The sequence below is a fragment of the Mustela putorius genome, unplaced genomic scaffold (assembly GCF_011764305.1).
Source record: "Mustela putorius furo isolate JIRA1106 unplaced genomic scaffold, ASM1176430v1.1 tig00000083_pilon_pilon_pilon, whole genome shotgun sequence".
NCBI lineage: Eukaryota > Metazoa > Chordata > Mammalia > Carnivora > Mustelidae > Mustela > Mustela putorius.
In genome coordinates, this window is record NW_025421273.1 from 15,164,915 (window position 1) to 15,192,891 (window position 27,977).

A 27,977-nucleotide genomic window follows, 5' to 3' on the forward strand; every position below is an offset into this window, starting at 1 on the left:
GTCTAATTCCATCCAAGAATCTCTGGGGATAACCTGGCTTCGCAGGCAGGTAGGTCTGAGCTCTGCCCCAGGCCAGCCCTGGAACCCTGGGGGATTTCTCCCTTTGCCCTGGCCTGGGGGCTTAAATCTCTCCCCATCTTGTGAGTGGTTGTGAGGACTGCATGAGCATGGGGGTATGTCTCAGCACCCAAGCTGGGCTTTAGGATTCCAGTGAGCAAAATTGGTCACAAAGCAGGGAAGGACAGCAAAGAGACTTTAAGCATGCCACTGTTGTCGGGTCACACACATGAAATGAGGCAGGTGGGTCCTGGGCGATGTGCAAAGCCCCCTTCTGTCCTCTGGTCTTGTCAAAGCAAGCGTTTGCATGTTGGTCTGTGTCCTTTCATCACAAAGAAGTTGCAGAGGGAAGCAAACAGCATGCAGACTCCTGGTTGGGCCGTAGGATGAGAAGCACCCACACACATTTCCCTGGGGCTGCTGGTGGAAAATGGCTGCAGCCTCATTGTCCGTGGCTCATGTCGGTGACCAGGAACCCTTCCCTGCCACACCTCACCAGGAAGTCCTTCCCCTTCCTGGGGCCTCAGTTTCCCCATATGGAAAATGACAGCTGGGTGACTCCACACAGGCTCTGTCCAGCTCCAACCTCCAGTGATTCCAAAACTTGTGTACAAGTTGGTGGCTGTCTGTTTAGATTTTAATTTTTTTTAATAAATAATTTAAGGGAGTTATGTCATGGTGGGAGGGAGAACCACTTCCCAAACCCTGGATGGTGCTCCAACAGGTTCCACCTGATGAGCAGCAATCCTTTTGGAGTAAAGGGAGTCATGAATTCATTTCCAGAAAAAGAAATCTACTTTCAAACTGAATCTGTGTAATTTTTCCTTCCTTTAAGGCCACTTCCCCCCCCTACTAATTTTTTCTTTTTAAAGCAGATGAATTGAATGCCACCAAAATTTTTTTTAAATATTTTATTTATTTATTTGACAGAGAGAGATCACAAGTAGGCAGAGAGGCAGGCAGAGGGGGGGAGCAGGCTCCCTGCTGAGCAGAGAGCCCGATGCGGGACTTGATCCCAGGACCCTGAGATCATGACCCAAGCCGAAGGCAGAGAGACTCAACCCTCTGAGCCACCCAGGTGCCCTGGCACCAAAGATTTTAAATAATGGTCTCTTTGGAGAGCGGGCCCTGGCAGGGATGGTGCTGGCCAGGGTGGGGGGTGCTTCTGCTCATGGGCAGATGGGTCTGGGTTTCCTGTGGACTAGAGGGAGCCCACTGGGTCCTTGGGTGCAGGCCACGCCCGGCCTTTTGGTGGGAGCCACCAGTTGTGACCATGGGAGCATCCTTCCTCCGCTTGTAACGTATCCTGCTACCATCTGCAGGAAAGCCATGTCTCAACACCGAAAGCATCTGGGTCTGAGTCAGCTAGGTGTCTGGGGAGAGCAGGTGGGGGTGCAGGAGGACTCTGGTGGTTGGGTTTCCAGATGATGTCAGTGTCCAGGCCTGCTCACTTTCCTGGCCTCCTTCTGAACCCGACCCCAGGGTGGTAGTTCTTGTGAAATGTGTCACTGAATCCCATACGACGTATCTTACATCTTTTTCTTTTCTTTTCTTTTCCTCCCTCATTTTCTTTTGGTCTTATTTTATAGTTTTTGTTCCTTTTTTTGTTTTTCTCACTAGCATTCATTCTGTGGCCTTGATGACTTCAGTGAGCAAAGAACTCGGGTTGGTATCCCTTCAATTTCACAGAAAAACTTGATGATTTTCCGGGAAGGAGAATTTCTCCCATTTCTGGCCATGACATTCCCTGAGTGACAAGGCTCTGGGGAAGGTGGTCTGTGGCAGATTTCTGAGAGACTCTGGACCCTGGGGCGAGATGAGGGAGGGGGGCCACCAGGGGTCACTGGAGAGTCCCACCCCTCAAGGGAGGTTGGGAATGCTCATTGTGAAGAAGGGACAGTGGGGACTTGGTGGTGGCCCTGCTGTAGTTCATCTTCCAAAAGGGCTGGGGGTTGTGGTTTTTCCAAAGTTTCTTTCTATTCTGGCTTAGTTTCTGTTGTTCTCTATTGCCTGTGGACAGACTATTGCAGGTTTCTGGGGTCAGGGGTCTTCAGGAGCAGTGGACTGATGGGCAAGTCCATGACCTGAATATAAAATACCCAGGAAGCCTGTGTGGCAAGTCTCCCCAGCTCCCTGCCCCCCAGTCCTGTGCCTGGTTCTGTTGCTCAGGGACTTGGGACGGAAGCCATCAGAGCAGTTGGTCCGCCTGGCCCCAGGACCCAGCTCTCACCCAAGCTCCTGCTTGGACACCCATGTCCTCCCCCATTCTCTTTGCTCTGAGTGCCCTCCTTAGGGATAAGGCTAAGGGGTGGGGTGGTGGGGTTCTTCCAGGTCCGCTGGATCTACAGTTCTGCCTCTGAATCTAGCCCAGGCTGGGAGCCCTCTGAGCTCTCGGGAGGCCCACAGTGCCCACTAGCTCCCTGATCCCCAGGCTGAGGTCTGCTGCTGGTTCCTTCCCTGACTGATATTCTCATGGGAGCCCTGAGCTTGGCCTCTGAGCACAGAGTTTTGCTTTGTATCTTCTGGGTCCCATGGCCTAGGTCAGTGCATGGCACGTGGTGGACATTCAGGCAGTGTTTGTGTAGTGAGGGCAGGGAGGGTCCCAGGTCTAATCAGATGGGGAGTGAGGGTAACCGTGAGGGGGGTGGGTCAGGTACTGGAGGACAGGCCATCTGAGTCCTGTTTCCTCTTACCCTACATTGTCAGGGAAAGTCTCTCAGTGGGCTCAGCTGGAGAGATGGGCCCAGCAGCGGGGCCAGTGGGGCAGGCAAGCCAGGGGCTTCCCCAACCTTTTTTAACCCTCAATTCTTACAACACTGCAAATTATTTTTTAATCTTACAGGATAGAAAAATTGCTTATGGAATATGTTGAGTCCCCATGGCAACCCCAGCCCCACTCAAAGCAAAATTCAACAGCAAAACAAGCAACTTCAAGCCAGAGACTGAACACAGAATCCACGAGTACTCGATGAGGAGGCCTTTTGGCTCCATGGCTGGGCCCCGGCTGGGCTGAGCTGCAGGAACCCCGAAGACGATGGGGATTTTGTCAAGCTCGGGGCTTCATCCGAGTCCCTACTCTGGCACGTTCTAAGCCTGAGGGGCAGAGACCTGAATACCAGGAAACTAAGTGCAATTACTAGAACTGAGTCACTGGAGGGCCACTGCACTGTCAGGGGCTGGGCCGGAGTCCTTGTCCCTGCTCTGCATGCCCCCTGCCCCCCAGCCATGGGGGCATGTCCAGCTGGACATAGACCTATGTACATATATCTCCATGAACTGTGCTCTCTGTACCCTGGAATCTGTCAGCCAGAGTGACTTGCAAATGTCCCTGTGATTCGAACCCAAGTTCAAACCCTGGTCAGCAAATCCCTTCAGATCCATTAGGTGATGACCAGGGAGGGAGGGAGGGAGAGAGAGAGAGAGAGAGAGAGAACGAGCAGGACTCAGGAGGGACTAGAGATTCACCCACTGTGGAGGGTAGATCCGAGGACCTCAGATTTCCAAGAAAGAAGCCACAGGCTCCATCGCTTTTGTGGATGTGACACGGCGACAGTCCCAGAGCATGACTGTCCCTGGGGCCACATGGAATGAGGAATGAGAAGGTGGACACAGACCACACCGTTCTCAGGCAGCCTTTCATCTAGGTTGTAGTTTGCAAGGCCCTGTCGAGGGAAAATGCTAGAAGGTGGAGTGTAGCAGGGAGCATCCATGGGGAACAAGCCTCCCTCTGACACCAGGGCCGCGATCTCACCATTGTGGAGGAGGGAGCCCTTCCTGACCTCAGGAGCCTGGCCTAAGAGACGGAGTGGGGCAGCGGGGAGGACAGGCAGGAGCTGGCGAGAGTCGGTCCCAGAGGGAGCCCCTGGGAAGGGAAGTGGCTTGGGGGTGTTGCTGCTACTGTTATTCTAGGGCAGGTGGGGTAGGTGGGCGAGCGTCTCCCAAAGAAACCCCTGCTCACACGACCGTTCTCTCCTAAACGTCTGGAAGGAGACATGTAAAATTAGGAGGGGTGAAGGGAAACAGAAGGTGCGAAGGAGAGGACAAGCACCCTAGGAGAACCAGCAGGGACGGGCTGATCCCAAGGACCGGCTGCGAGAGCAACCCCGGGATTTCTAGGAAGAAGAACCTTTGGAGAAAGCCAAGTGACTGAGATTGAGGCCACTGAGGAGCTCCGCTGAGATGGGAGCCCAGCAGAGGGGCTGGAGGTTCTCAGAAGGGCAAACCAAGGATGGAGAAGGAGGTTGCAGTGGGCACGGAAGATGTGCCCCCGCCAGATGGGGCAGAATGTCCAAACCAAATCAAAGAGTTGGGGGGGAGGGGCTCTAAGCAAACGCACACCAGGACAGCTGAGAAGTGACCATTCTCTGTTGAAATCTAGACCCAAAGCACCTGCCACACCAGCCCCCACGACTTACCACTATTTGGTATCCAAATGTGAATGAACTGATGTCTTTGCTTGAAGACAGACAACTGTGCATCCTGGGTAACGAAGGGAGTGTGGAACCAGGCAGCGAGTGTAAAGGAACACCCATCTGCTTCTGCTGGACTCCAGGCAGCATCAAGAGCCCCTGCTTTGCTAACTTAGTAGATAGAAGTCGAGGAGTTGCATGCTGGTCTCGGAAGATTTTCTGTGGCACCAAGTGTCTGTCTTCTCCCTGTTGCAAGAGCGTCCAGGAGTGTGGTCCCCATGTCCTCCTGTCCCCATCCTTCTGTCTGCTCAGTTCTCCTACTCAGACAACAGGACAGGAATGCTGTTGGCTTTGAAGTCAGACCCGTCTGGGTCCACTCCCAGCCTGGCCCTTTTCCCACGGCAGACACAGGCAAAGTACTTGCTGCTCTGAGTCATAACTTCTTCTCAGAAGATGGGGATGGGGGTGATGGTCCCCATGCAATGCTTTGCCTCTCGTCTCTGTGAGGCATAACTAGGCAGACCCATAGGACTCCCGGATCCTGGCAGAACATGTGACAGTCAGCATCCATGGCTCCCTCAGTGGGACTCGTCCACAAAGGAGACCATCTAGTCCCTGGGGGACCAGGACCCATTCTCTGAGACAGCGCAGGTGCAAGGGAGTGAGACACACAAGCAGGTATGGGGGCGGCCCTGGCTTCGAAACCCCAAGTCCCCAATAGGAGTCAGTGTTTCTTGTGACTGTCCTGGGCACTGCTTCTAAAGTTCCTGCCAGGGATAGGCCAGTTCCAAGAGGCATTGTAATCATGGGACCTCAGAGTTTCTGGTGGCCCAGCAGACCTGTACCTGGACTTCATCATAGCCCTCCATTCCTGGGGCCGGAGGGTGGTGTACACCCCTCATGGCTGTCTCGTAGCACAAAGTCCCCCATGGGTGTGGTTCCCGGGACAGAAGAACTACAAGTTCAGGCAAACCCTGGGTCAGTGTCTTGTACAGGAAGGAGAAGGGTCCGGTCCACCCTTTCCCACCACCCTCCTCACAGATCTGCTGGGGAGGCTGAGGGAGAGCCCTGTCAAGTTCCTGGTACATGGTGCAGCCCATCCCCCTCATTCCTGCCTCCTCTGTGCCAGTGGCAACCTATGCATAGCTGGGCAGGGAAGTCCAGGGCTCACCCATGTGTCCCTCCCCCCATACCGTTCTGGTGGTGCTGTGGGCCAGGAGACCAGCCAGGCTGACAGGCCGTCCTCATTTGGGATGTGGGACTTCTAGTTTGAAAGTGGGGTAAGTCCCTGTCAAGCCGGGACAAGTGGGTCCACATATGGCACAAGGACATGGCCGGTGGCCCTCCTTCATCTTGGCACCCGATGCTCATGGATATAATTGCCCTCTCTGGCATGTCGTGAGTGGGACTTCTGTGAAATGCAAAAGGTGGGGCGTGGGTGCTACACTGATGCTTCTGGGGTTAGCGCATCCAAAAGGCATGGGATTTCCTGACTGCTCCCAGCACAGTTTTGCGGCCCTATGGTGGAGAGCCCATAGGTGCATGGGGCACCTTGTTAGGGTTCCCTGGTAACCTTGGAGAGATGAACACTGTGCTTTAGCGTGAGCTCAACATGTATCTGAGCAAATTCATTAGCTTTCCTCCCACTGACCACTCCTTCCCCCTTTCTTCCCTGTCCTTCCAGCCTATAGGCTGAAAGTCTCCCAGTCTGGGTCTCTTGCTTTTCCAGCACTTTCCATAACCAGTCTGTGACCCGTGGAATCTTGCCCGATGGTCCCAGTACCATGATATGTTTGTTTTTGCCTGTTTTCTCACATTCAACCAGAACCTGCTAGAGGTCTACCAGTTTGTGGTGCTCTTCCCTGAGGTTGTCTAAGAGCTCTTGCGGGGCTTCTGCAGACCCCATACTATGCCCTCCCCCCAGACTATGCCCAGCAGTTAAGTAATTTTCCCAGGATCCCATCTGAGACTGGAGATGAGATTCAGCCCCAGACAGTGTGGTCCAGATGCCTAACTATATCCCCTCTCAACTGACACCCCAACCCATCACCTTGGGCCAGTCTGTGTCTGTCACAAGCCCTGTGGGTCACCCTAGCACACTGGTCACTGATGGCAAAGTACAATTAAAAACAAAATCTTCTCCCAACCCAGAAAACCTCTCCATGGAGGTAGACAAGAAAGAAAGCACATTTATTCTTAAAGGAACAGCAAATAGAGTGTGATGTACATTCCAAGCGCTTTGCCCAGGGATTTGCAAAGACAGAAAGAAATCTCACCCCTTTACTAGCCAAGCCACTACAATCCATCCTGCACGTGTCCTCAGGATAATAGCGGTCACTTCTCCAATAAGAGGACTTGACAGTGCCATCTGTTACCCACTGGTCACCCTAAATCCACCTTGCCGCCAGGGTGGCCCTCTGTGTTTGTTGAGTTGGTTTGTTTTCACTTTTGTTTTTGTTGTTAGTTTCAGAGGCAGAGTGCAGTGACTCGTCAGTTGCATATCACACCCAGTGCTCACCACATCGCGTACCACCCTTAATGCCCGACACCCGGTTACCCCATCCCAGCAATCTTCAGTTTGTTCCCTAGAGTTAACAGCATCTCTTAAGGTTTAATCTTCTTCTCAATTTTCATCTTTTTTTTTTTTATACAAAGGAGAATGAAATTTTCTCGTCTTTATGCCAGGGTGGCTGTGGGGTGTGGAGGCAGGCACCCCTGAAGTCTGGCCCCTGGCCTCCCACAGGACCTGGGAGATGGGGTTCTAATTTCCTTGAATGTTTGCATTCCAAAGAGATGGTCCCCAGGCCTTTCAGAAAGACATCCCTGGGTCAGAAAGCTGGCAAAAGTCTCTTGTCACCTCCTGCATGTCCCAGAGACCTCCGTCGTCAAAGCAACATCTGAGCAGGCCCTCCCAGCCTCTAAACACTCCCATACACCACCCCCAAGTCCCTCCAGAGAGGTGGCAAAGTCTTTGCCCTTGAGCTCAAGGCCCACATGGACATGGCCCCAAGCCACCTTCTGTCCTTCCTCATTTCCCCTCTGAGCACCTACAGGGCTGGCCACTCCCTTCATCTGTCCTGATGCTGCCACGGGGCTGGGACCCCCAGGCTGCTTCTGCCTGGTAGAATCCTGTGCCCACCCGAGTGCCTCCAGCCCCCAGCTCCCTTCCACAGGACATGTGTGTTCCTGCTGGACTTGTGGTGCGTTTATTTCTCACCTCCCGAGTTTTGGACTCGGACCTGGGTTTGAATCCTGACTCTAGCATTTCTCCTAGATGAGGCCTGGACAAGGCCCTCCACTTTCTGGAGCCTCTGTCTCACCATCTACAGAATGGGTATGATAATGCCTACTTCCTAGGGTTAGCGGCACAGTCAGACCAGCTAGGGTAACATGACCAAGATCTCAGGTGACACACAAAATGCAGCACTAGCTCTAGGTCCCTGATCAATGTTTCCTGTCCTCAGAGAGGAGGCATAGAGCTTGAGGGTTGAACTTGAGCTGCACCACTGAGAGTTTATATTTCTGATGGCTCTGCCTAGAAATTTCAGTTTACCTCTCTGTGTGCATAGTTAAACATTTTTTTTTTTAAAGATTTTATTTACTTACTTGACAGAGAGATCACAAATAGGCAGAGAGAGAGGGGAAAGCAGGCTCCCTGCTGAGCAAAGAGCCTGATATGGAGCCCGATCCCAGGACCCTGGGATCGTGACCTGAGCCAAAGGCAGAGGCTTTAACCCACTGAGCCACCCAGGCACCCTATGGTTAAACACTTAATTCCAAGTGACTTTTCTGCAATGTTTTCTTGCTTTGGGTGCGTTCTGGCCTGCCAGCTTGTAAACTGAGAGGACTTCATTCATATTGTATGATGCGTGTGAGTGAAACCCAAGGCCCACTTGTGAATAATTCACCTGTTCTTGCCCTCCTCAAAGGGTATTCTGCGCAATCTGAAGGCCCTGCAGGCATCTGGAAATCTCCAGAAAGTCAGTGCTGCAAATCCACTCACTGTTACGAAGCCGTGACCCATGACCTTTGTCCGGGATGGAGCCCACAGCTACAGGACAGACGGAGAAGAGTTTCAGCTATGTGGTCAGGGCACCCAGCAGTGATGGGTTTGACGTAATGAATGTGGATGTGAAGATCGACACGTGCTGGGTATTTCAGGACGCGGAGGACAGCGATGAAGAGCAGGACTGTCCTGTGGACGAAGCTGCTGGAAGCCCCGACGTGGACACAGGCACACTCAGGAAGCAGCTGGAATCCTCTGAGCAGAAGCTGTTGGCCACTGTGGACCAGTACATGATGTCTGAGTCTGAGCTAAGGAGCAGGTAAATAAGACATTTGGATCTTCTTGGTGTATTGAATGGTGGACTCCTGGGCATCTTAATGGGGTTAGATGGTATGTTGACTTGTGTCTGCAGCTGAAGATGTGATGCCTGGGGCAGCCTCCCCTCTGGTTCCTCCTCTGTTCCGCCCTCTGCTCCTCACGCCAGGGGCTGAGCCTGCACCATGTCCCAGGCTCCCGCACTCTGGCTTCTGTGGGGGCCAGCCAATGGGAGGGAGGAGTGGAGGAGGAAGGGAGAGGCCAGGGTACTTTGCCCTCTCCTGCTCGGGGTGACAATCCGCAGTGTCCCAGCCATGCTTTGGGCGTCCTCTCTGGTCCTCCCCTGCCTGGTGGCTGGCTCGTAGGGCCAGAATCAGCTCCTAGGCCCAGAATCTGCAGGGGCAAAGGGGCACCTGGCAGGGGCTCATCTCTAGGTCGCCGGTCCTCTCTGTCCGGCCTTTTAGCAATTCCACCATCTTTATGACAGACTCTCTGCGCTTGTTTCTCACTGTTGACTTTCCTGGCCTCGGTTCTGTTCTCCTGGTGGAAGTGATGGGGTCCAGAGGTTGGGATGCGAGCCCAGGTCCTCCTCTTAGCCTGTGCTGTTTCCTGACCATTATCCGGTACAGAGCCCGGCAGAGTGAGGTGCGGTCCTGTGTGCATGTCGGGGGAAATCCCATGCAGAGATGCAGGACGGTCACACCTGGGATGTACCCTGACAGGCTTGCCATGATCCCAGCAGCCAAGCATCTTGGATTTATCTGGGACTTCACCATTTTCTTGTATTTTCCTTCATTTTAATAAAAGCAAGCTATTAAATATATATTTACTTGTGCTTTTTATCTTTTTTCCTCTTCGTAAGACTTTCTACAGGTGGGAGTTCACATAGCAAGAAAGTAGTTTTGTTACTTGATGAGGTTGTCCGGCCATCCTTCCATTCCTCCATTCATTCATTGATCACTCACTCATTCTGCCGCCTGCACGGGCCCACCCCAGAATCGCATGCTGAGTTATGTTAGTTTGCTGGGGCTGCTCTAACGGAGAACCACAGCCTGGGAGACTTCACAGAACCGTACTGTCTCACAGTCCTGGAGGCTGGAAGTCCCAAGTTCACGGTGCAGGCAGGTTCCTTCTGAGGCCTCTCTCTGTGGTGTGTAGATGGTCGCCTTCTCCCTGTGTCCTCATGTCTCCGTATCTCTGTGTATGTCCGTGTTCTAATCCCCTCTTCTTGTAAGGACCCTAGTCGGATTGGATCAGGGTCCACCCAGATGACGTCATGGCAACTCAGCTACCTTTGTAAAGGCTCTGTCTCCAAATACAGTCATGTTCTGAGGGGCTGGAGGGCAAGATTTCAGCCTATGAATTTGAGGGGACACACGTCAGTCCTGGGGTTGAGACCCAGGGAAGGTAGATCCCTCCCAGCCCCAGAAAGAGCTGCGGCATAACCCCACATGGCCGTGGATTCAAATCTTTCTCCAGAAATATGGCAGTGAAAACCAGAAAGGTGTCAGGCCCAGGGAAAATGATGGGAAACCCCTACCAAAGGAGACCCCTCCATGCAAGGAGAGTGTTGGGGAGGGGAGGTGACGGAGGGGAGGGGGGCCTCTGGGACTGAGGCCCAGGGTGAGGCCACTTGGGAGGGGGCATCCTGGACCCACCTGTGGGGAAATGTGGGCTGTGTCCTCTGTTCTCAGAAGGTGGGCCACCCCATCCTGCATGAGCGGAGCTGGGACAGTGAGGGCAGACTGCATTATCCAGGGTCACTACGCGCGGAAGCCAGGATCTGAATGCACAATGGGTTAATTTGACCATGGGGGTCATCTTGCCAGGGTACGGTCAAGGTTGGTAGTGTAAATTGGGCCTTATTCTGATGAAAGAGTTAACATTCTAAACTATTTATTATGGGGTTCCTGGGTGGCTCAGTCAGTTAAGCACCTGACTCTCGGTGTCTGCTCGGGTTGTGATCTCGGGGTCGTGAGATCGAGCCCCACATGGGGCTCGATGCTGAGCACAGGGTCTGCTTGAATTTCTCTCTCCCTATGCTCTTGCCCCGCCAAAATAAGGAAAGAAAATTCTTTAAGTATTTATGATAAAAGGAACAAAGAGAGTAGTTAGAAATTTGAGAAAGAAAACCCAGTCCCGTCTTCACTACCTTGTCAATCATGTGTATTCATCTCCAACATAAATGCTGTAAATGCTGCAAGACTACCGGTAGCTCTACCCTCCTTGAGTGTTCATTCGGCTCCAGGCACAGTTTGCATGTTGGTTTACATGTTTTAGAGACAAGGGGTGAGGGGATGGGTGAGCCTGGTGGTGGGTACTAAGGAGGGCACGTATTGCGTGGAGCCCTGGATGTGGTGTGTAAACAATGAATCTTGGAACACGATATCAAAAACTAGTGATGTATTTTATGGTGTTTACATAGTCACGTATTTAATCCTTAAAGCAATACCCCAGATCGGGTGATAGTATTATCCTCAACTTGCAGGTGGGGAAATGAGGTGTAGGGCAGTTCAGTGAAGTCTCCATGGTCACCCACATGGCCAGTCACATGGCGGGGGACTGGGACTTGAACCCAGGCGGCCTGCCCAGGGTGTAACGGCAGCCACACCATTTCTTCTGCTGCCTTGGAGTGTGTGTGTGGGGGGTGTCTCCCTGCTTCCTTGTTCTATGCAGCACTGAGTAGAAATATTTAACCGGTCCTTAATCTGAAAAATGGTACTCCATTTTCTATTCTGAGCATATCGGTACCCAAGGGCTTCGAAAATACAATACTGAAACTTGGTGGCTTAAAGTAACACACGGGCAGTAGAGCGTAGGGTTAAAAGTATGAGTTTGGGAGTCAGTCTGGCCTCTAGGATGCTGTGTGACCTCGGGCGAGTTGCCTGGCCTTTCGGATCCTGAGTTTTCTGGCATGTGAAGGAGCGGTAGGGGAACTCACCTGCAGGCTGGTAATGTGAGGGTTGATGGAAACAACACAAACAAAGCTCTTAGGCCACGGGTCCCGGGCTCTGTTCTTTGTTGGTATCTCCTGAACTCGAGATTACTGGCTTAGGAAGAAGAAGAGTGTTAAGATTCCTGAGGCAGGGTGCATTATTATTCCGTAGATACTTCTGACGTAGTCTAGATCATCTTACATGTGTATGAATGTTTCACGAAATGTGATTTCGTCAGAATTTCAAATTGGCCAATGACCAGAAAAAAAAAAAAGATGGTTGGCCTCAGTGTTGGTGAGAATATTGGGCCATGTTTACTGCTTCCTGATTAAGCGTCTTCCTGTCTCAACGCTGCAGGATCCAGGAGCTGGAGCTCTCTGAAAGACACCTTCTCCGGACAGTGGAGCAGCTGGGTGCCCGTGTGACACAGGAAAGGAGCGCCACTGTGCGAGCCCAGGAGACGCTGCAAGCCCTGCGGCGGGAGCTGGCCAGCCAGGTACCGCGTCCCCTCTTCTTTCCAGAGCTTGTTTCTTGACCCTGCAGGGTAGCCCCACGTGCTCAGAGGAGGTAGCGGCTGCCGTTGAGCGAAGATGGGGGCGGAAGTAGTGGGTCAGTGGGGTGGGATGCTGTGAGAGCCTAGCCAGGAGCTTCAGAGGGGACCTCATTCCAACAGTGCAGGCAGGGGCAAGTTCCCAGGGCCTCTCTGGGCCTCAGCTGCCCCACCTGTACAATGGGATCCACATCCCGCCTTGTCTGCCTCCCCAGGGTCCCGGCTGGGATCCGGCAGGGGGAGTGGGTTGGTGAGAGCATTGGTTGACCTGCAGGGGCTCTGTGCTCACAGAAGTTTATTTCCATGCCCCAGGGAAGCCAGCTCTTGTCTAGGGGCAAGCTGATGACTAATGTAGGGTCCCTACTCTCGGGAGCTGGCATGCAGGCGGGGACATGGATAGGAGACAAGGACCTCCCAAATTGGATGCCAGGTGTCAGGGGAAAGGTGCAGGCACGTGGTGTGTGCATGGAGTCGAGGGTAGAGGGGAGCTACAGAGAACCGAGCCAACTAAGTTGGACCTCAGGGGAAGGGCGTGTGAGGTGTGGGTAACAGCCTATGCAAGGGCACAGGAGTGTGGGAGAACATACTGGAGCCAGAGCAGAGGGTGTGGGCGCAGAGAAGGTGCTGGCAAGACTGGAGGGTTCCAGAAAGGCCAAGTTGCCAGGACCATGGTGTGGACCAAATATTAATTGCAACGAGGAGCAGGCTTTAGGGGACTTTGACAGGAGAAGCTCAGGATAGGGTTTGGGGGCAATTATTCTAATTGCATGGGAGAGAGAGAGAGAGATGGAGGCACGGGGACAAGTTAGTGTTTTGGACAAGCAGTGACTGGTGCAACGAGGAGCAAATATTAATTGCAACGAGGAGCAGGCTTTAGGGGACTTTGACAGGAGAAGCTCAGGATAGGGTTTGGGGGCAATTATTCTAATTGCATGGGAGAGAGAGAGAGAGATGGAGGCACGGGGACAAGTTAGTGTTTTGGACAAGCAGTGACTGGTGCCAAACCATGACTCTGCCACTCCCTGGCTGTGTGACCTGCGGCGAGTGATTTAACCTCTCTGGGTCTCAGTTTCCTCCTCTGTGAAATGGGAATGATATAGTTGCCACTGTCTGGGGCTGTTGTGTGGGCCGAGTGAGTTAGTACATGTAAAACACAATAGTTGCAGTAAATAACACCAGCTGCTTTCATAAATATTAGCCTTTATTGCAAGATTCCAGGGGCGATGAAGGCTGGAGGTAGGGGACACTCGGGGAGCACCGCAGAGGTAGAAACGACAGGCTCCCAGGACGGCTGTGTGCAGCTCTCAAAGCCTCCCTGCCGCCGCCCCCCGACCCCGGAGAGCCCAGCAGTGGCCATCCAGCTGCAGGTGGAAGCCCGCTTGTGGGTCATCAGACCAGTTCCCTGTTGCAACCAGCATTTTCAAAACGAGATCGACTAGGAAATAAGAAAGGGCATTAGCATACAAGGAATGCTGTTCTGTGAAATTCCTGTTTTGGTGGCACACCGTGCATGTCACGGGACATGGGCTGAAGGTGTGTTTCCAGAGTGGGGGCAGTCCAAACAGCCAGAGAAGCCCTGATTCGGGCGTGAATGGAGTCAAACATGGAGTGGGGAGAGATGAGGAACTCACTGAAACTGAAATTCGTCTTCCAGATGCCAGGGAGACATGCGATGGCACTTTCCCCTCTGCATTGAACTCTGGGTACAGGAAATTACAGTTACTTGTCCTCTGCTCCCCCAGCATGCCCTCACTGGTGTCCTGAGAGGAGCCGTCCAGTGCGATGGAGTGGTGTCGTAAGAGACCCCACCCTGAAGAATGTCATCTCCCCGTGGAAAATACCTCAATAAAGAGGTGTTGGGCCTTGCCCTAAATCCATGTAGGATTTCCAGGGGGTCTCAGCCACAGCCCCGGAGTCACAGGATGCTCCCAGTGTGACGGGGAGACAGAGGAGGAAGTTGCGAGCAGGGACAGTGCTGTCGGGGGACTCAGGGGTACCCCGGGACCAGCAGGTCTGTGCGACATTGTGGTCTCTTCTGCGTCCGTGTCCGTATTACCGTGTCATGTGATGAATACTTTCCTGGGAAGACCTGTCAGGCAGCCTCAGTTCCAGATGAGGGGCACAAGTTCTGAGGGGCGGGGGTGCCTGCTCAGCATCCCTTCGAGACCACTTGGCCCTGCTACAGCTCCTCCATGGTATCTGCATTTCAGAGAGAGTTTTGTAGGAGCGCACAGATGAGGGTTTTCTGCCTTGTGTACTTGATATTTGCCAAATGGCAGTTTTGCCCTCTTGTTGTCATGGTCCCAGGAAATCATTTGCATATGCAAAGTGACCTTGTTTCTGTAGTGACCTGTCATCCTTCTGAAAGCCAATAAAGGCAGACCAGTCTGGTGATGGAGCTGACTCTGGGATAACTGGGAGCAGTTTTCCCGCCAGGGAATCGGGACTCCAGCTTCATCTGCCCCATGGCTCCCAAGAACGAGCTGTCAGAGCCTGCCGGGCCATCCCTGGGCTTACCTCTTTCACCACACTCTGTGCTGTGTCTTCTGCAAGCTCTCCTGGGCCACCTCAGCGGCCGGCGGTCAGCAGGCACTCGGGGCTGAGATAGAGCCCCTGCTCGGGGCTGAGCAGGGCACAGCGCCACCTGCGTAGAAATGGGCAAGGAGCCCCATTTTCACCGTGGCCAGGTCACTCCAGTCCAGCTCACTCAGTGCCGGCCCTGGAGCCCAGAGGGCTGGGTCCAAGAACAGAGAGATATATTGTCCAGACTTTGAGGAAAAAGCCTTGAGTCAGATACACAGAAGTTCAAATTCCAGCCGTGGTGACTTGTAGCACAGTGGGGTTGTGCTAGTTGCTTCTGAGCACCCCAAGGGGACAGTAACGGTGCCCGGTGCTTGGGGCTATGCTCAATAAGGAACAGCTGTGTGCTGTATCTCACCAGCCAGAAACCAGGGCTGACCTTTGCAGGGCCAAGCATTAACACTTTAGGGTTAGGGAAATGGAGAGATCTGGGAGGTCCTGGGTGGACATGGGGAAACTCAGGCAGGTCTAGGCGGCAGCTCTTTACAAAGTGGTGTGGACGTAATTCAGTACTGAGATCACAGGGGCAGCCTTCTCCGTGTGCCCCAGCTGATGCCCAGGCAGCCCAGCACACAATTTCCTTGCAAGAGCCCAGGGAACTCCCGGTGTGCGGGCCTCCTAGGAGGGTGAGGTAAGGGAGGTACTCCTCCCCTGTAAAATCTCAGTAACGAAATAAATATTTGATGCAGTATTTTAATGCGTAATTAATGCACGAAAAAAAAAAAAACCATGCACAAAAATATGGAAGTTTAAAATAAAAACAGTGTGGGCGACGGTGTGTCCCCTGGGCTGGCTTCCTGACGCCCTCATCCACCGCCAACTTGTAGGTTCTGGAAAAGGAGCGTGCAGCTCGGCGGCAGCGGTGGCGGCTCCAGCGGCTGCGGGAGCGGCTGCGGCGCAAGGACGAGGCGCTGGGGCGGCAGGCGGCGGCCCTGGAGCGCTGCCTACAGACCCAGCGGCTCCAGCTGGGCCTGGTGCGCGAGCAGGAGCGCGGCCTGCGGGAGCAGGTGCAGCGGCTGGAGCGGGACGTGCGGCACCTGTGTCGCGCGGCTGGCCTCTTGCTGGCTGAGCTGGATGTCCCGGCCCCAGGCAGCCCCGGCAAACTCGGCCTGGCCTGCCCCCGGGGTGACCCCGGAGAGGCCGCGGAGCTGCGCGCTCTGCAGGCGCGGGCGGAGCGCGGGGAGCGCGAGCGGGAAGAGGCGGCGCGCCGGCTTCGGGAGCAGCGCGCCACGGAGCGCCGGCTGCGCGTGCAGCTGGAGGATCTGCGCTGTTACATCTATGAGCTCAAGCTGTCGGAGATCGGCCTGCAGGGCCAGGTGGAGGACCTCGCGCAGCAAAACCAGAGCCTGCGAGAGGCCCTGGGGGCCCAGGCCCAAGGGGAGAGCGCACGCAGCAACGTCGCTGCTGGCCACTGCAGCCCGGTAAGTGGCCGCAACCCAGGGTATGCGTGATTTGTTGATTTTTCTCTAACTTTATTCTACAGCCACGTGTTAAGTCACCAGCGCCTTCATTTCCAGTCTCCCTCTCCATCCGCTCATCAACCCCAGCAACCTTATCCATCCATCCTGGTTCCATCAGTCACCTACCCACCTAAGGGCAAAGCTCCTCAGTCATACACCTCATCTACCCATCCTCCAATGCAGTCACCCCACCAGCCATCTGTCCACCTTCTCATCCACCCAACCACCTGTCCACCCACGGACCCCCCACTTGCGTCCACCCGCTTGTCTTCCCACCCTCCACCATCTCATTCACCCTACCACCTGCCCCTCCATCTCTCCATGCAGCCGCCCTGCAGGGAGCCAGCTATCCTTCACCCTTCATCGTGTGCTCCCTTCTGTCCCTCCATCCATCCAGCAGTTAATGAGTCCCTGCTGTGTCCCGGCCGGAGCCCGCTGAGCCCCTTGGGGTGTGCCCTATTATGTAACTGCCCGGGAAGCTTTCCTGATCCTTCCCCTCCTTCCAGAGGGGATGACCCTCTTCTGTCTCCCACACAGTTCCAAAGGTGGGGATGGTTCCCTGCCCTCGGTGCTATACATGAATCTTCGTTTCTCCTGTGTTAGACTGTGAGCTCCTTGAGGGCAGGGTCTGGGTCGGATGGGTCATAGTAGCCCCGGTCCTACACCAGTGCACAGAAGGTCCCCAGGGCTAGCAGCAAAAAAACACACAGGGTTGGGTGCTCTTCTGGTTCTCTTATTTACTAGCTGTGTGACCTTGGGCAAGTTTCTTAAGATCCGCAAAGAAGGGCAGACTGGACATTTATTTATTCATTTGACTGACAGAAGAGTGAAAACTTATGTTTAAGATATTCCTGCCCTGTGCTCAGCACTGTCCTGGGAGTTCTCGAGGGCATTATTTCCTTAATTGGGCCCTATTGGTATCCCCACCCCACATATAAGGAAATGGAAGCCCAGAGAGGTAGTGCATCGATCTGTTGTCACACAGCTAGTAGGGAGCAGAACTAGAACTTGATCTAGATTTGATGGGAGTCCAAAGTGCTCTGTTTCTCCGGCACCAGCCTGCCTCCCTGAGAAGAGCGAGTTAATTCAGCTCCCTCCCAAGAGATCAAGAGTGTGCTTCTCTCTACCAGGTCGATTTACGTTTAAGGAAAAAAAATCAGTGAACAACCTTACCAAAAGAAGACTACTTGTTAAACAAACTAACAACAACAACAACAAAAATTAAAAAAAAATTTTTTTTGGATAAGATAAATCTATTTCAAATTAACTAGAATTTTAAATGTTCTATGGTGTCTCTCTGCTTAGATCATTTTAATAATGAGTTTCCCTGTGGCCATTTTTTTTTAAAGAAAATTACTACTTTGTGCTCTTGTTGTCTCTCTCCTGTGTGATCTATTCACTCTTCCTCCGTTCTATCCATGAGATAAAAGAAGACCAGTGTCCATTTCATATTGGTACCTTATTGTAATTCCGGAAAATAAATGGTGTATAGATGGAAATTGTCATTTATTGGGGCTGCTGTGATGGAGGACCATGAACCGAGTAGTTTGAATAGCAGTGCTAGAACCTGAAGTCCAAAGTCAAGGTGCCTGGAGGGCTGGTTCTCTCTGAGGCTGTGAGGGAGGGTCTGTTCCAGCCCCTCTCCTGGGCTGGTGGATACCGTCCTCTCTCTGTGTCTTCCCAGCATCTTCCCTGTCTGCACGTCTGTCTCTGTGCCCAGTGTCCCCTTTTCATAAGGACACTGGTCACACAAATGGGCCTCATCGTAACTAATTGAATCCATAAAGCATAAAGACCCCATTTCCAAATCAGGTCACATGCTGAGATTCTAGAGATTCAGACTTTAACTTGGGAATTCTGGAGGACACCATTCAACCTGTGACAAGTGTCCCTGTGGATGAACAGTTATGAAGACCTGTGAGGGGGTAAAACTGTGGGTTCCTGTTCCTTGATGGTAGGGACATGTGCTCCCTCGCCAGCTTTGCGTGGGGGCATGTCGATGGTCCCAGGCACTCACTAGAGCATCTTTGTACCACATGCTGTTTCCTGGGCTCTGTATCTGCCACTCGTTTTAGTCCATTCACAGTCTTTGGAGGGAAGCAGTGTGTTATCCTCATTTCACAGAGGACGATGTAAAGGTACAGAGAGGCTTGTGACTTGCCCAGGATCACAGAGATATGAAGTGGTGAGGCAGGAGTTGTCCCCCCAGGCTCCTGGGGTTTGTGGACGCCACACTCGGTCCCTCCAGCTCATCCTGGCCGGTGGCTTAGTAATTTAGGTTCTCACAGGTGCCTGCTTGCTGCCTCTGCTTGGCTTGGACTTTGACTGGGTCCAGGGACTGGAGAGTGCCCAAGACAGTCCCCTGTCTGCACAGAATGACAAAACCATCTGAGTGCAGAGCATGGGGCTGAGGAAGGGGCCTGACAGTCCATGGGTTGCTGCTGAGGGTCCTAGCATTTAGAATGGGAGCTGGACCCAGGGTGATGGGGTATGACAGTCTGCCAGGCTCAGTCAGCCCTCCTGAGAGGGCCACGGGGAGATGCAAAGTTCCAGCCAGTTAGCAGCTCAAAGGGAAGTGTAACTGAGATTTAAAATTTAAATGCGAGAGGGGCACCTGGGTGGCTCAGTCACTGGGTGTCTGCCTTCAGCTCAGGTCATGGTCCGAGGATCCCGAGATCGAGCCCTGCATTTGGATCTCTGCTCAGAGGGGAGCCTGCTTCTCCCTCTCCCTCTGTGGTTCCCCTGCTTGTGCTTACTCTTTCTTTCTCTCACTGTCAAATAAGTAAATAAAATCTAAAAAAAAAAATGTGAATGCTAGAGCCTATTGATAACAAAACTGCTGGTGCTCTTCAGGGTCTTGGTGTAGAACTGAACACTTATGAAACTGTAGGCAGAGTTCTGAGAACATTGCACGGGTGTGTGATTTCCTAAAGCCCACAGTGCATTTCCAAAGGGACACAGAGAGGTCAAGAGCTATAGGCAGGGGTTTAGTGCCTTTCTCGGGATAGCTGAGGTGACCCCCAATGATCTCCTTTTGTAATCCTCCTGGCCGCTGTCACTCTGGGATCAAGTTCAGCCACCTCCCTGTGGCATTCAAGGCCCCTGGTGCTCTAGGCTGGCCTCGTCCTTCAGGTTCATGGCCCACTCCTTCCCACCACCCTGCCTTGGCCACACTGAGCTTCCACAGGCCCCTGATGAATCCTGGCTCTTCGGTCCTGCAGCCTTCCCTGGGTCTAGAAGCCTCAACCTGCTCCTCTCGGCTGCTCAGTAAACTCTGCTGCTCTCTCTCCATTCAGTGGGAATGCTGCTTCCTCTAAGACTTTCCCAATCTTCCCAGTTCGTTCTCTCCTTGTGTCCTTGTAGTGGTATGACCCACCGCTAGAAGTCCTCATTCTCACTGTGTGGGGCCTGGCAGGTGTTTTCCTCTTTGTTTAAGATAGCCTTGAACCCCAGGCTTTGGTCACAACGGGGAGGGTCTTGGTGAACTAGTGGCTCAGCGGGTAAGTGACCTGGGAAGATATTCGCTCCACTGCCTATGGCAGATGGAAACTTCCAGCAAAGGGACAGCTTCACAGTGGCAGTGCTAGAGGAAGGCATAGAAACTGGGAAACCTGGAGCAGTGTCTAGTCCCAGGGAAGTGTGTATCAGATAGAAAAGCATTACAGATCATCAGGGAGCCCCCACCCCCACCCCCGGCAGCCCACTGGTTACATATAATGTGCTCTGGGCAAGGAGGTATGCGTTATGCTGGTGCTAGTCTTCATGGGAAGAGGTTTTACTTGCTTTATGTTTACAAACACTTCTCCAAACAGGAACTCGTCAACTCTGGGAGGTAGCGAGATAGTATCTGCATCCAGGTACCTGACCCCACAGTCCAGAGGAGGCACAGGAGTTGCCTGGGATCTCACACTTGCCGGTTTCCAGAACACATCACTTGGGACCCAGGTCCCTGAAGGAACAGACCATAGCAAGGACAAACCCTGACCTGGGGAGGTGTTAGGGGAGGGGGTTTCTGCTCAGGGCGTGGGTGAAAGGAAATTTAAAAGGACTGTGGTTTGCAAGACAAGAAAGGCCTGCCTGCAGATGTGTCTGCTTTTTAGTGAGTGCACCCTCAGTACCTGCCATGTCCCAGGCACTGTGCTGACACCAGGGCTGGAAAGCTGACCCTGCTCTTTGAAAGCTTATAGGGGAGACAGGCACAGGTGCAGACAGACACTGGAGACTTGGTCCATAGCAGGGGACGTCCTGGGGGTTGCGGAGGCTTGTGCAGGGAGATGGAAAGTCACACACTTAGAAATGTCAGTGTCACGCTGTCCGAGAGCAGAGATCCCGCTCCTGGTGACAGTAGCATTGGGAATGCTGATGCTCCCCTCCTCGAGCCTCTCTGTCCTGGCAGTGCAGGCAGAGTGACCCCTGGTGGCAGTTATGAGAATGGTTTCCTTGTTCTGCGCATCCCAGGGGGCCTTGTCTTTGCACACTGTTTGCATCTGTGGGGAAGTGTCTATTGCACATTTGGTTCTCAAGGGCTTTCAAACACAGGTCGGTAATATATATATATATATATATATATATATATATATATATATATATATATATATATATATATATATAAAGTTGTAACAAAGCCACGATGATACAAGTAATGTAAAGGGAAATAGGGATGGTTAGTGGTCTTAGGCAAAGATATCAAGTTCCTTAGTTACAAAATTAATACAAATACTCGAAAGCTTGAGATTGCATTCTATTCTGAATAATTGTCAGATATTGAAAGCACCTCAATGCTGTTTATAGTTGGTGAACGTTGGAAACAACCTAAATGTCCAGTAAGAAGGAACTGCCTTGGTAAGTGAGGGTGTTCCTTCTGTCAGAGGGTGTTTGGTGGCTATAAAGCAGCACATTATAGAAGATCTTGTGGAACATGATCCTCTGAGGTCATCAAATGAGAAATGCACAGAGCAAAAATGGACATTCTGTAGAAACAGACTTTTGGAAGAATTTAAATGTCTCTACATAGAAGAAAGCCCAGAAGGATATATCCTAACATGTGGATCGTGTTTGTGTCTGGATCACTCCATATTCTTCATGTCCTTCTTTTTGGTGATCTTTCAAAATAATTGCACACAAAAGCCAAATTCCTGTGAAATTGGGGGGTCACTGCTCCTGTGAGTAAAGGAGAGCAGGAAGGGGTGACTAGACTGAGTAGAGAGGGGCAGGGAGCGGGGGAGAGAAAGCCCAGATCCAGTTCAAGACCTGAGCTCTGGTTCTGTTCTTCCGCCTGTGCGCTGGTGTTCTCAGACAAATCATTCTCCCTCTCTGAGCCATCATTTTGTCACTTGTGACATGAAGGAGGGGTGCGTAGCATCGTATTCTAGGATGCCCCTTCCTCCCCGTCAAGTCACTTCCCGAGGCAGGGTTCTGTGAGTTTTATCCACGGTGGCGTCCCCAGCTCCAGCCCAGGGCCTGTCCCTAATAGCTGAGCTCAGGAAGTATTTGTGGAAACGAGCTGAAGTCAGCTGGGGTATGGGAAGGAAACCCGAACAGCACTGAACGGTGCAGTGGTGCTGGTCTTCGAAGCCGCCCTCCCAGCTGTCCTTGGCCCGCTCCTTTCTCGTCCTTACTGTCTTTCTCCTGCCGGTTCCCACGTGGAGTGTCTGTCTCTCCCATTCTCCAGCCGCTTCCCTCCTCTTCTGCTCACTCCTTTCCCTCACTCCCTTTCTCTTCTGCCTCCTCCCTCCCCCACGTCCCCATCCCCTTCACCTCTTCTCAGTGGTGCCCGGGAGCAGCTGGCAGAAGCGCTTCATTCTGAGCACGTGGGAAGCAGGGGGATCGACGGGCGAGAGTGGTGTCCGGCACTATGGGTCAGTGGGCCTGGTGCCCCCCGCAGAATGCTGGTGCCCAGGCCCCTCTGGCTTCAGCTGCTTTGGGCTGAAGTCCTGCTTTGTAACTGTTAAAAGCTTCTGGGTGATTCTAAGGTGTGGCCAGAGTTGAGATTCCTGGTCTGTGGATGACAGACGTGACACAGACAACGGGAAGGTCCCAAATTCAGAGCATTAGGGGGAGATCCTTGAGGGAAGGGGTGGGGTTCATTTGGGGGAGGACTAGGGAAGGCCTTGTTGAAGATTTGGCCTTCAAGGTGAGCCCAGAGGGAAGCAGGTTAGCTGGGCAGAGGGGCGGAAAGAGAGGCAGGCAGCGGGCACTAGGGGCACACAGCTCTGATGCAGGGGGCACAGGGTCCCTTTAAGGAGCAGAATGAGGATGGGGCAGTGGGAAGCATTGAAGGTTGGAAACATGAGAATCACCTGATTCTGTTTCCATTTCAGTGGGATTGCTCTGATGTTGAGTGAGGTGTGGAAGGGAGGGGCAGAGAGCAGGGCACAGGCAACCCACTTCCTTCCGAGGAAGATGTGCCAGCCTGGCAGGAGGAACAGCATATGTGGAGGTGCAGAGGCAGGCCAGAACCAGGTTGGGGAGGGGCAGGGAGGCCACCATGAGCAGAAACCCAAGCGAGGAGCATCCCTAGAAGGCCGGCAGTGCCCACTGCAGCACTGAACTCATCCCACACTAGGGGGAGCTAGGGGAGGCCGTGTAGTTGGGAGAGTGCATGCTGGGGGGGGGGCTCCCAGGCACTGTGAGCAGGACTGGGGGGGCAGGAGAGGTCTAGCTGGGAGTTGATGCAGGGCTCTGCAGAGAGCAGGTGAGGACCTGGGGGACAGGTGAGAAGGGGACGGGTGTTACATATTCATTTCTGTTTATCCCTCACCTAGAAGATCACCTAACACACAGTTGGAGCCCAATAAGTGCTTGCTGCATAAGTGCAGGTCTTTCTGCTGGTTCTGCTGATCCATCTAACTACCAAACATTTATTAAGCACCTACTTGGTGTGGGTAAGGCGAGGGTGCAGACCAGGTGAAGCTACATTGAAGGACTGAAGGACTCATGGTCTGGTGAGGGGGTGGAATGGAGGAAGTGAACAGCACCCACTAGAATCTGGCTAGAAGTAGCGGGGGCTGTGGGAAGCTAGAGGAGACTCGTCCCCAGCCTCTCGTGGATGGTGGGTCAGAGCCGAACCGTCTTTAACTAATGCTCCACAGGGAGAGACCTGACTCAGGGAAGTTCCTCTCTGCACATCCGGCTCACCTTTTGGGAGAGGCCAAGGGGGCGTAGATACCGGGTGCGGCACTGGGGACTTGTTGACGGTGGAGGGACAGGTTCGCCTGGAGACCATCCCCGAGTCCCTGGGGCTGGGATGGGCCCAGAGGGAAGCCTTCCGCTGTGAGGACACTCATGGCTCTCCTCCTGTGTCTTCCTCAAGGACACTCTGAGCCGGATTCAGGATGAACCCCCATCCCTGCCCAGGGAGGACACACAGGATGCCGGGAGAAGACAAGGGCCGCAAGCCACTCTCTGCTCTGCCGGTGGCCCTGGACTGGGAGGTTCCGCAGGTGTGTGTGGGAAGCGCCTGAATAAGCACCTGCTGATGGGCTGACCTTCATCTAGGACCTGCCAATGTGTGTGTGGTGGGGGTGACTGCCCCGCTTTACAGACAGGGAGCTGAGGCCCAGAGAGGTAGTGTTGCTTGCTTGATGTCACACAGCTGGAGAAGGGGGGATTAGAGTCAGCCATGTCCACGACAAGGTCCCTGACTTGGGCTCAACTAGACATTCAGGCTTACTCCTTCAGCCTCAGGAGGGTGCTGGCCAGTGCGGGTCAGCTGGTATCTCAGGAGGAGGGGTCTTTGCAGAAGGCTATGGGATGACTAGCCTATCCCTGCCCCACCCCTTGCCAACTCAGGTGTGAGACAGGTGCGAGGTCTGGGAGCTGCCGGGGCTGAGGAGCCCCTTGTCCCCAACTTGTCCTTAATGGGAACCAATGCCTCTGATCACAGTCTCGGGTGTGGCTTCTGGTTCCCTGTTGCAAAAACCAGGTACTGAGGGAGCCCCAAACCCACGATGTCCCACTGGGGGAGTCGGTGGTTTGCTTACAGTCTTCCAAGGCCAAACACGGCTAGAGATGAGGGGGTATTTATAGCCCCTGGTGCTGCTGACCCACACAGCTGCCTTTCCCCCTTAGCCTGTTTCTGGGGAGCAGAACTGGCGAGTCAAATGGTCAAACTTGTCCTGGGAGGAGAAGGAGGCGGGGCCTGTCTGGCAGCGAAGCCTGGGACCAGCTCCTTCATCTGCACGCCAGACGTGTGGCCAGGGCTGGAGGCAGGGAATTATGACCCTGTGGGACCATGAGGGTGCCCGGGTTGAGGGAGGTGTCGTGGGATTTGTCACCTGTGTGAACGTCCTAATCAGCAAAGGTGGCTTCCACACCCAGCCCATGACACATCACCGGACGGCCGTTCCCCATCTCCGATGCTGGTGCTGGTGATCGTTAGGCCACCTCTGGGGCTCAGGGGCCTGGAGTCAGTGGCAAGTGGCAGGTTGTGTCTAGAGCAGGAGGTTCAGTCACTAGTGGCAGTTATGAAAAAACTCCTAAGAGGGTCTCCTTAACTCCTGGGGTCCTTTTGCCTTCTAGGCCAGTCCTCTGAGGGCTGCTGCTCCTGGGGTTGTGTCGGGGCTGGACCAGACCCCTCTGTTTTGGAGACAATGCCTGAGACCCTGGGAGACGTCACAGGATCTGACGGTAGACCGGTGAGGCCAGAGGCTTCCTGCGTGCCTGAGGCGCCAACTGCGTGTGGGAGGTGGGAGAAGGGGCTAAAGAAGGGTTTGGAAGAACGTTCTGGAAATAACTGAGAGGGAGGTTTGAAGACACGGAGCGGATACACACGTTGAAGAAGTATATATAAAAATATAGTTTAAAATATCTGTGAAATGCATCTTGTGGGCCTGGCACTGGTCTAGGCCCAGGAACCCTGCCCTTGGAGCCGGTGGTCTACATGGCCATCCACGAAAGCCTTCCATGACAATGGAAATGTGTTACGCCTGTGTGGTCCAGTAGGAGAGCCATGAACCCTTAGCTTCCCAGCTCTTAAACCATGGCTGGTGGCCTGTGGCTACCATGTTGGACATATAGCAATTAAGGGGGTAGACAGTGTGTGCATCGATAAACAGCAAGCTGTGAGAGGGTGGGGGCACAGTAAAGGGGAACACACACAGTGTGGTAAAATGGCCAGGCAGCTGCTAGAGAAAGTAACATGTGAGCAGAGATGTGAAAGGATTGAGAGGGAGCCATGAAGGGATCCAGGAAACGATATTCTGGGCAGAGGGAAGAGCAGGTGCAAAGGCCCTGGGGCACGGGCATCGGGCTCGGCAAGTAAGGGAGGCTGATATGGTTAGGTGAAGGGGCACCAAGAACATCAGGAGATGAGGTCAGAGAAGTGGGGGGGGGGGGCTAAATGGAGGAAGAGGCTGCTTCATACCTTCTCTTCTCTTCCCATTCCTAGCCAACTCCAGCTGAGCCCAGCTTGGATGAACAGACTCTCCTTCTCATCTGTGGCTGCCCCCCCAGGCAGTGCAGGGACAGCTCACTCCTCCCTGTGGAGCTGGCCTGGATTTCAGAGCAAAGACTAGGAGCCACCCAGGCCCAGGGGTCCTTTCTCCTGGTGCAGACATCCTCACTCCCTCTCTGGGGACCAGCCAGGGACCCCTGTTCCCTGCTGCCACCACTGCTACTCCAGGAGGCTTCTCCACAAGACTCCCAAATGCAACAGGTGCTGGATGCCTGGTCATTGCCTGCTCCCAGGGCCATTGGACAGCCCTGTTGGAATCATCACTGGGCAAAGAGCCCTGAAGCCTCCCTTTGCCAGGAGTGCCCACAGACTTCAAGTCATCGATTTCCCAGGAGAGGGCCCAGAGATCTGAAAGACACTTGGAAGGAGGGAGGAGGACCAAAGTGGAGAACAGAGGAGGAGGGGGAGAGGAGGGCTTGGGACAGGAGGGGGAGGGAGGGAGGACCTTTATCAGACGTAGAGGAAGAGCACCCCACAGCCAGGGTCCAAGGCGCCCCGAAGCCATCTCCAGCAGGTGCTCAGGTCCTTGCAGGGCAGGGCGAGGAGGAAACTCTTGTGTGGTCTGGAAAGGCTCTGTGTCTGCGAGAGGAAAGCCCTGGATACGAAGGGCAAGAAGAGAAGGAGGAGGAGGCAGCGCCTCTCGAAGGGTCCAGTCTGGGCTACGAGGACATCCCAGAGAAACCTGGCCCCATGGAATGTGCAGGCCAGGGTACCCTCTTCTCAGAGGCAGAAGAAGGACTGTCTCCCAGATTGGGAGACCCAATCTTTCCACCCAAGGGGACTGAATGCACCTGTAACTCATGGGCTTCAAGCAAAGGACCTGGCAGTTCTGAACTCAGACTAGACAAATTTGAAAAAGAGATGGAGGCTTGTTTCCAGCAACTCTCCATCCTGGAGCTTGGAGGAGAGGGGCGGTGGCCACAGGCCTCCATGCTGGCGGGAGAGAGCACGAACTCTGCTTGGAAATGGTCCAGCTGCCAGGGAAAGCCTTCCTCCCAGCAGGCTTTGGGAAACCAGGGCTTGGATGTTTGTTTGGCCAGGGAAGTCAAACCTGGGGAGGCTAGTGAAGAGGTTAGACCAGAAGAGACTGAGGCCTTGGGAGCCAGCGTGGTTCTTCCTGAGATGGTGCCTGATTTAGATGACGTGAGGCTGGGCCCAGAATGGCCCTCTGAGCGAGGTTGGAACTGGCCTCCAAGAGCCCTTGAAAGGCAGAAGAGAAGGTTCCAGCAGCTCATTGCTGGACTGAAAAGAGAGAGAAGCCAGGTTTTACATAACAATGCTGAGCTTTGGGGCGACCGAGAGAGATTCCGAAGAAAAGTGAGTGTTCTGGAAAAAGAGAGGGACAGAAATGGGACAAAGATCGCCACACTTGAACGGGAAAAGAGCATGCTGCTAGGGGACATCTCGCACTTAAAGGGGGAACTGGACCAATGTTGGCAGGTCATTTCTGACCTTGAGGACTGCAATGGGAAAAGTTACGGCAAAATTTCTGAGCTTGAAGAGGAGAATGAGAAGCTGAAGAGGCACACGACCCAGCTGCAGAAAGCCCTGTGGGAGAGCCTCAGAAAATCCAAAGGTGTGATGGAGCGCGTCACCCTGGGAAACCAGGAGCTCAAGGCGCTGATCTCAGAGCTCGGGGTTGGTTACAAAGAGCTGATGAAGAGCATAGTGCTGGGGATAGAAGACACGGTGCGGGCCTTCAGCGGGGAGAATGCTCACCTTCTACACAGAATCCGTGTCCTGGAGACGGAAGTCGCCTTGGGGGAGAGCACAGCTGTGCGGCACGTAGTGAGAGCAGAGGAGGGTCTGTGGGGGGAAAGTAAGATGCGGGGGGACAAGGGGACCGCTGTGGAAAAGGGGGTGCAGGTGACTCAGCTCTCAGGGCAACTGACTGCAGGAGTCCATGGGCCACCCATGGAGGAGAAATCGGGTGCAGCTGGCAGGTGTATGGGGCCTTCCTTAGGCATGGAGAATTCCAGATACAATGCCAATTCCACTCCGTCCTTGGTCTGGGGAAGTGCTGAGGTGTCCAGTGTCCCGCAAGGACACATCCATGGAGCAGGAGTAAAAGAAGCACATTCGGAAGAGGAGAAGGAAAGACCATGGTGTTGTGCGGACCCAGTGCAAGCTCTGACGGCCCTCAACAATGGCCCCCAGGTAGACTGATTACTCACAGCTGCTTTCTTAGCATCTTGCTAGCTGTCTAGAGG

At 53.6% G+C, this 27,977-nt stretch overlaps 2 protein-coding genes across 4 annotated transcripts in view; both read left to right on the plus strand.

The window, feature by feature from the left end:
• JAKMIP1 (janus kinase and microtubule interacting protein 1) overlaps nucleotides 1-8,504 on the plus strand; it is a 132,704-nt gene extending 124,200 nt beyond the window's left edge. For all 3 annotated transcript variants that reach the window (XM_045075476.1, XM_045075481.1, XM_045075486.1), the window contains exons 21-23: nucleotides 1,647-1,722; nucleotides 2,900-5,144; nucleotides 8,396-8,504. In XM_045075476.1, the coding sequence (XP_044931411.1) occupies nucleotides 1,647-1,697 (51 nt within the window). In that variant the 3' untranslated portion in view covers nucleotides 1,698-1,722; nucleotides 2,900-5,144; nucleotides 8,396-8,504. The remainder of the gene's footprint in view (nucleotides 1-1,646; nucleotides 1,723-2,899; nucleotides 5,145-8,395) is intronic.
• CUNH4orf50 (chromosome unknown C4orf50 homolog) overlaps nucleotides 8,505-27,977 on the plus strand; it is a 40,906-nt gene continuing 21,433 nt past the window's right edge. The window contains exons 1-6 of the mRNA XM_045077050.1: nucleotides 8,505-8,791; nucleotides 12,081-12,219; nucleotides 15,681-16,274; nucleotides 23,626-23,755; nucleotides 24,834-24,949; nucleotides 25,702-27,924. Coding sequence (XP_044932985.1) covers nucleotides 8,505-8,791; nucleotides 12,081-12,219; nucleotides 15,681-16,274; nucleotides 23,626-23,755; nucleotides 24,834-24,949; nucleotides 25,702-27,924 — 3,489 coding nt within the window. The remainder of the gene's footprint in view (nucleotides 8,792-12,080; nucleotides 12,220-15,680; nucleotides 16,275-23,625; nucleotides 23,756-24,833; nucleotides 24,950-25,701; nucleotides 27,925-27,977) is intronic.